This window comes from Micropterus dolomieu, unplaced genomic scaffold (assembly GCF_021292245.1).
Source record: "Micropterus dolomieu isolate WLL.071019.BEF.003 ecotype Adirondacks unplaced genomic scaffold, ASM2129224v1 contig_13468, whole genome shotgun sequence".
In the NCBI taxonomy this organism is placed as follows: domain Eukaryota; kingdom Metazoa; phylum Chordata; class Actinopteri; order Centrarchiformes; family Centrarchidae; genus Micropterus; species Micropterus dolomieu.
The window spans coordinates 33,008-41,203 of record NW_025742454.1 but is presented as its reverse complement, the minus strand read 5'-3'; the positions used below and the strand labels follow the sequence as shown (position 1 = coordinate 41,203).

At 42.4% G+C, this 8,196-nt stretch overlaps 1 protein-coding gene across 1 annotated transcript; it reads left to right on the top strand.

The window, feature by feature from the left end:
• The first annotated feature begins 5,806 nt into the window (after window positions 1–5,806).
• On the top strand, window positions 5,807–7,964 carry xbp1 (X-box binding protein 1). The gene is made up of 5 exons (XM_046042612.1): window positions 5,807–6,170; window positions 6,679–6,775; window positions 7,130–7,246; window positions 7,342–7,508; window positions 7,639–7,964. Exons 1-5 carry the CDS (start codon window positions 5,935–5,937, stop codon window positions 7,814–7,816), a joined length of 795 nt encoding a protein of 264 aa, XP_045898568.1. The 5' UTR covers window positions 5,807–5,934; the 3' UTR covers window positions 7,817–7,964.
• Window positions 7,965–8,196: the final 232 nt, after the last annotated feature.

Below are 8,196 nucleotides of genomic sequence, written 5' to 3'. Positions count from 1 at the left end.
GACAACAGTGCCGCTTCTGCAGGGCTGCAAAGGCTTTCACACCTACATTGAGATGCAAAGTGGAAATGAGGACGTGGAAATGACACAGTGAGAATGGTGAACTTGACATGTAAACAACCAGAGAAAAAGATGCATATATTTTAACACTTATGATGATAACAAGAAAAATTGGAGATCATTATATACATAAACTGGCAATGGAAAAATGACAACATCAACAACAACAACAACAACAAAAAAACCTGAGAAAAAAAAGACAGAGATAGAGATGGAGGGTGTGGGAAGGCTCCAGGCCAAACAAATACTCTAGTGGATCGTGGATAGAGAGGTATAGGCAAACACATCGACCAGACGCCCCCTGCAGCTGGCTGCGGTCCCAGGGTGTGACCCCACTCACACCCATTGTCCAGCCCAGCTTTACTTTACTATAACACCACCGTTTACACCAGTGCCCACCCCGGTGAGCACAATGTTTACCCTGCATGACATGTCTTCGCTGCAGAAACCAGGCTTTTCCTAGAAAAATAGAAAAGAAAAACACGCCATGGCAGGTTGACAGAAGCCTCTAATTAAACACACACAACATTTTGTTCTTAATTACAAGATGAGTGCTGGAGCTGAGGCATGCTGCAATCTAATAATAATGTTTTACTCAAGGGTATAATTAAGAGAGAACAATGTTGTTGAGTACAGTGTCGTACATGCAGTTGATGTTACTGACACCAACTGAAGCTGCCAGTAGTCAATAGATTATATCAATATGTAAACGTCTTTAATTTGACGGTTTCAAGCCAAAATTTACAGACTGTCAAGACTCTATCCAGAGACAATTTAGATAAAATATCCAACGATTCAAAATAATAAAATTCTTTTAGGTTTCCTAATTGATCCCAAGGTTTCTATGCCACTGAAGAGGTCTGTCTGGTGGCTCACCCTATACCATATTCTGTTCAGTTGTTACAACATAAGCAATATAGAAATGATCAAATAAATATGTGTTATTTCATGACAGGAAGGAAATGACTGGAATAGTTTAAAAGCGACATGTATTAATTCAATATTAAATGAAACCAGGCTTATCCCATTAAGATTTCTTTTCTAATGGAGACTTGGAGGAGAAAAGAGCATCCAGACAAACATAAAAGTTGAAAGACAAAAGACATACCACAGTGTACTCAGACAGCACAGCAGTTTGAATACCACAGGGTGCAGTTTTAATCTGAAGGCCTAGTTGTGTCTTACATCACAGCTATGTCGCCATCTGGAAGAAATAAACGCGACGCCCTGAGGTGTTCTTTTGAAGCTTTTGAGATTGGTCCATTTTGAACTGTGGTTTTCGAGGATCCACCCACCTTAATCACAGGTTCCAACTTTGAGCTCCAGGGAGGATCCCCACTTCTACATTTGTGAGTGTATCTGTATTTGCGTGTGTGTGTTGGGGTGTGTGTGTGTGTGTGTGTCTAAGTACTACAGGGTGGTGTGCACACAGTTCCTCTCATAACCTTCAAGGAAGATTATCTGAATCCAGGATACGTAACCAATGATATAATGCCGGCACTGCAAATAATGTTAGTCAGCTTGTCCCATGTTACAAAATATTAAATATAGTACTCCTAAAGTATTAAACTAGTAGTATTTAAAATATAGCAAATACACACTCCTGTTAACTCAGCTCAACCATTGCTACATCTATCCAATAAAGATCGAATTATACAGGAATTCTGAAATTTTGGGAAAGTACACTTATTCGTTTTCTGATGGATGAGAATTTAGTGACAGCCAGCAGCAGGTTAGCTTAGCTTAGCATAAAGACTGGAAACAAAGGGGAAACAGCAAGAATGGCTTTTGGATTTTAAGCAGTACAGTAGTCAAATATCCCAACAACAATTTGCCATTTTACGGGGTGTAAAGTGCTGGACTGTTTCTTGGCTTAAACAAACAAGACAATAACAAGTTAATTAGCAATCTTTAGAGGTTCTTGTTACAGATGGAAAAAGCCAGGTGAGCTGTTTCCCCCTGTTTTCTTTAAGCTACGTTTCGACCAAAGGAACTATACCCTGGAACTAGGAACCTTTGGAGGAACTCTTTGTGTTTCCACCGAAGGGACCAGGGACTAAATTTGGTTCTAGGGTCTTTATTTTACCCCATAAAAGGTCCCTGCTCACGGGGTAGTCCTTTCCGCAAGTACCGGTACTTTGGGGGGATGGGGCTTGCCTTGTAGTGAATTTCTGAATGGGTGAGTAGAGGCTACTGGCTTTGAATCAGCATGTCGGGTGTTTTTCTATGACTGCTCCTCTCTTTTCCACCGTTGTTTGCAAACCAATAAATATAAAGATGAACAGTCAGATAGCCCCACAGGTCTCGCCGATGTCCGCCTGAGATCGTACGTTGGCATTAAATGTAAGCTACTGGAAATAGCAGCCAGTGTGCAGCGGTGTGTTTACAGAGAACAGCTGATTGTGTTATGCTAAATACTCGGTCCAAAGTTGTTGTTTTAAGCTTTCATCAGTCAGGAAGTTTTTACACAGAGCTGAAGTTGGGCTCCTCCTCTCCAAAACAAGCGGAACAGCTGATAACAGCAGGTAATAAAGCTCGTTAAACATCCCGTTCCTCCGACGCTCAGGCGGACACAGCCTGTGATGCCTGTGCATTGCTTTGTACGGCGTACAGGCCTACAGCCTACGTCAGCTGGTTAATTTGCCAAGTGTTCGCAGGTCTTTAGACCACAGAAACGCATACAACAGTGGGCTGAAGGAACCTTTTAGTTGCTTGAAAAGAGATTCAGGGACTTGAAAGTCTAAACGCAGCTTTTCTACTATGCTATGCTGTCTGCTGTGTCTTTAAGGCACATAACAAAGAAGAATATAGAGGGATTTTCTCTGTATTTCTGTGTGTGTAGTCATTTGCTTAAGTTGTTTCTGATTTGAAGCAGCTGCTTTTAATGAATGACACGTTTCAAGAAACACTAGGCTCTCCTCAAAGCAAAACCTTTTCACTGCATGTGTTGTTCAAGGTGTAGCTCAAGTATTTTCCAAATGCACCCCATATCTTTTGAACCAGTCAGGCAGCAAAGACCTTTAAAGTTTAAGAGTGCCTTGATGGTGTTTGTCTCGCATTGTATTCAGTGAGCAGTACTTGTGTTGTTACACCCATGTGATCACATCATGTTTTAAGAGGATTTTCATTAAGTACTTACAGAGCATTAGTTACAACAACTCTGTTATACAGGTTAAGACAGTGGTATGAGTCCACTGGGATATTTTATTATTAAATGTTTTGAAACACTGTGGGCTGAACACATGCTTTGCATTTTAAATTTGCAGAACAAATGCAGTCATTTGACTGTTAACTTCCTCCCTGCATATTTTCTAACAGTTTCACTGATGACAGATAACCACTGGCTATATACTCTGGACAGAATATAGTATACTTAGTATGACACATAAAATGAAAAATCCCTCTGGCTATTTGGCAGAAAGACTTTTCTCGAGTTATTACACCTCTACCCCACTCTGGGTTTTACACAACTAGAGCTACACAAATATAGGAGGTCACTTCACTGACAAATGTGACACTGACCCATGAGGGGGATCCCCAACCGACTTTCCAGGTCAAAAATAACTGTTTCAACTTATGGCAAGAGGGTAGTGTATAATATTAACTATGTGCCTGTTCGCGCTCTTGAGTGACATAAAGAAACTTAAAAATAGGAAATGTTCATTAGGAAGTGAACAGGGTCACCAGCTTCCCTGTTTTAAAGCTTGATAGCGTTAACTTTCATTTATGTGGCCACAGGAGATTTTTCAGCTATATTGCTGGAAATAAAGGGCATCCTGTATTCAAATCCAGTTTTCTTTCTTCAATACTACACCCACACCATTATAAACCGCTCTTCCTTTCTCAGATGTTGATTCTGTAGTGGCAGTAAAGCTCCACAAACAGGCCAGTGTTTGCTTTAGCTGCTGTAGTTACTCCTGTGGAGGTGACAGACGACCCGGGCAAAGGGCTACAAGCTGTAAACTACATCGGTGGCCAGATGCCGCAAAAATGTGAATTCCCGTTTGAGGACAAATAGGGGTTTCAGGAAGAGAGCGTACTTGTGAACTTGTGTCTCTGACTGAGGCATGTTTACTTTGGGTTGACACTTTTACCTGAAACAACGGGTGACTGTTGGTTGACAAAATGCAAACCTGTGACGTTTTTCGTTCATAAATTTCTTTGTACTCTTGTAGTAGACACAGTCTTATAATTAAGGTTGTAAACTACGTTCTATCATATCGATTTAAATATTTCACGATGAGGCTCTCCATTCAGTACATGTGGTGAACTGAAGATTTCACCTCTTGTTTTCTTCAGAGTTGAGCAACGGTGTGGTTGCTGAGCTATCTTTTGTTATTGACCCCACATCCAGTTGTTTTTGTTGTATTGTACTACTTTTGTTTTGTGTTATGGATTACTCTATATGGGTTAAACTACTGACTGTACGGGATAAACAAACAATTTCATTACAAACCATTTAGGCCTACTTTACATGTGAAGTTCACTGTTAAAAAAATCTGAAGTGAAATGTAACAACATTTTCAGCATTAACATCTTTATTTTTGTCATATCCAAGATTTAGCTAATTTTAATTTTACTATTGTTAGAGATCATAACTTGTTGTTAATCACAATGTAACTAATCAAAATGTCAATTGAAATTCATCCTATGTGCATAAATGAATCATTTACACTGAAGAACTCTCAAGGGTTGTCATTTGTTATCAAGTGCAAACACTGTCATCTACGACACAGTAACATGGCTCCTGTTGCTTTAATTAAGAGGTTAATTGATTTTTGAATTCTGCAAACCACGGCATGCTGATAAGAACATAATGCTAGTAATAATTTAAAATTAATTTCTAAAATGTGTGAAAACTGTGGAAGAAAAAAATCTTTTTGACAGAAAAGAAACTGACAAACACTCCATCGGTCGTTCAAAGGAAGTAGGAAATGAGCATTTCAGGGAAATCCATCAGAGTGGTAAAGCTTGTTTTGTTTGTTCTTTCAAAGAAAAGAATGAGGATAAGACAAAGAGCAGGGAGCAAGACATATATCAAAGAGGCCAACTAACAGCTTATTGGAACCATTGAGGTTTAAAAATGACAAACAAAATCGAGAACATCTCCTGTCCTGATAAAAACCCAAAGTGCAACCTATTATTCTGCAGTGGCATATATGTTCTTCACTTTAGCTGATATGAAATCTAAAACCTCAATGTGACCTTTGGCCAATATAAAGTAGGGTGTTAGTACTCTTTGCCTGTCCTGGACACACTGGTTGTAAACAGCTTACATAGATGGAATAGAAACGATTGATCCAGGAATCTCCAAATCAATGTCACAGCTCCACGATTGATACAGTGAAAGTACTATAGTGTACTGATGAACTGTGGACTGAGCAAGTGTGTGAGGGCAAAATCTGATGCAACTCCTGGAAACAGAGATCTGAGTATACACAGAGAAGCCAGTTTACTCTATCAATTTGTCAAATCAGACTTAATCTCATGCTGATAGATATACAATATAATAAAATGTAATATATTATAATGGAAGAGAACAGAACAGAACAGAACAGAAAAAGATGGTACAAAGACATTTCATCATAATTACAAGGAACTTTGGCTATTTTACTTTGCAAGCAGAGTGAAACTTCAAATGCAAATTACATCAGCACAGCGACCAATCACAGACCGTAAACGGATTGCGTCAGAGCCGCTGGGATCCTATCAGCGAGCACCACGATAGTAGAAAAAGATCGCCGGCACACCCATCTTGTCCAACAGTTGAGGATTGTCGGGGATCGGGAAACCAGGGGAACCTCAAGGTTTCCACAGACTTCAATAAGGATACCCCGTTATTTCTGATTTCTTACAGCGCCAGTCGGACATACCAACATGGTGGTGGTAGCAGCAGGGACCGGGGGAGCCCACAAAGTGCTCCTGATTACCGGGAAACAGACCGGCTCCTCCAGCGGCTCACAGGCAGGCTTCAGCCGGCCCATCTCTGTCGTTTTACCGTCATCGGCCAGCCAGGCGTCGTCGGATTCAGACTCCAACTCTTCCGCGGGGCCACCCATACGAAAACGACAGAGGCTCACACACTTGAGTCCGGAAGAGAAAGCTCTTCGCAGGTTAGTTTGAGAAAAATTTCCCTTATTTACCGTTGTAGAACTGTTATTTTTAAAGCGTCAACGCGGCAACTGTTCATGAAATTATATTGCCACTGCGACACGCCCAAAGATATTGATCCCTCCTTCGAACAATAGCAAACTGATGCGTTTAAATCGCAGCTCGGAACAATGGGGTCAATGCTGCATCAGCCCATATTATAACTAGGTTATCTAAACTGTCACAAATTGCTACGTGAAGCAGTTAATTACATATACGTTGTTGTTGTATCACATTTGGACTTTAAACTTGCTTGACCCGCTATCTGAGTGATTGGACTGTCGGTGGACCCGCCCGGCTCTGCTGATATGGAGCAGGACACTGATATCCTGGTGTGCCTGCGTGGCAGGAACATGGCCGGTGATTGCGCAGTACTGTGAACCAGAGTCATGTCAGTGCGCTTACTCAGCACCATGGAAACAATGTGTTAAATTCCTGTGTGGGGTTATTTTTTTTTTTTTTTTCTTCCAGGAAACTCAAGAATAGAGTCGCAGCTCAAACCGCCAGAGACCGGAAAAAGGCCAAAATGGGGGAGCTGGAACAGCAAGTCCTAGAGTTGGAGCTGGAGGTGAAACTTTTTTAGACCTGGGTGTAGCTAGGAATGCGGGGTGTCCTTAAACAAGAGAACACTAACACCACCCCACCTTTTCCCACGTACCCCATGTACCGGTTTTGTTGTAACAATACAACGCAAACACATCTCTGCTCTTGAGATATCAGATTTATCCGTTATTCAGCCATTTCACGCTACAGTAATTATTACAAATACTCTACTTTAGTTTTGCATGGAAGCATACTAAGACCCTTTATTAGGTGATGTTTCAATTCAGGTTTTGGTTTCTTTCACCCGAGGCAGTTCATGCATCACTTCCCGATGAACAGGTTTCAAGTTCAAACATCTGTCTGTTTGTCCTCCCCACAGAATCAGAAACTATACATTGAAAACAGGGTGCTTCGGGAAAAGACAGTTGGCCTCCTGACAGAAAATGAGGAACTAAGACAGAGACTTGGGTTGGACACCCTCGACACGAAAGAGACGGTGAGACTATAATGCAGACTGAAGACGAGAAGTGGGTTCAATGTGTAGTAATTCTCCAGTCTTGTCAGTGGTGTAACCCGTTATTTTTGTCACAGGTTCAGGGTCTGTTGTCCACTGGGAATGAAGCAGGTTTGGGGATCGGGTCTTCTGAGTCCGCAGCACTCAGGCTACGTGTGCCTCCGCAGCAGGTGCAGGCCCAGCAGTCCCTAAATCTGAAGACCTCTCAATGGATACAGACAGTCCTGACACTACAGACAATGAGGTAAGTCTCTGAGAAAGATAAAAGACGTGTCTTGAGATTTAAATCCTGTTGCCAATAATCTCTGGAATAACACGAGTCAGGTCATGGGTTACGAGGCTAATCTCTGGTTTTCTCCCTGCCTCCTTACTAGTCTGATTTGCTACTGGGCATTCTGGACATCCTTGACCCAGAGCTGTTCCTCAAGTCTTGTGAACAGGAGTGCCAGGAGCCGCAGGTGCAGCTGGTCAGAGGGGGGAACCCAGTACCTTCCACCACACCTGCGACTCTGGGGACCCCATCAGTTAAGCTGGAGGCCCTTAATGAACTGATCCACTTCGACCACATTTACACCAAGCCCGTGGAGGTGAGCAGCGGGCAGTGCAGTGACTTGGAGAACGACACAGAGGAGAAGATTGATGAGGCTACCTTCCCTGTTACCGAGGTGGAGGTGGAGACGGTCTGCGTCAAAGACGAGCCGGAGGACGTGGTCATCCCCAGCTGTCACAGTCAGGTGGATGACCTTTTCTCTGGAGCCTCATCCCCTGCCCTCAGCGGCATGGATAAGGAAGCCTGCCTGGCGGACACCTACAGCGACTCCGGATACGAACGGTCCCCTTCCCCTTTCAGCGACATGTCGTCTTCCCTGTGCTCCGAGAGCACCTGGGACGACATGTTCGCTAATGAACTATTCCCCCAGCTTATCAGTGTC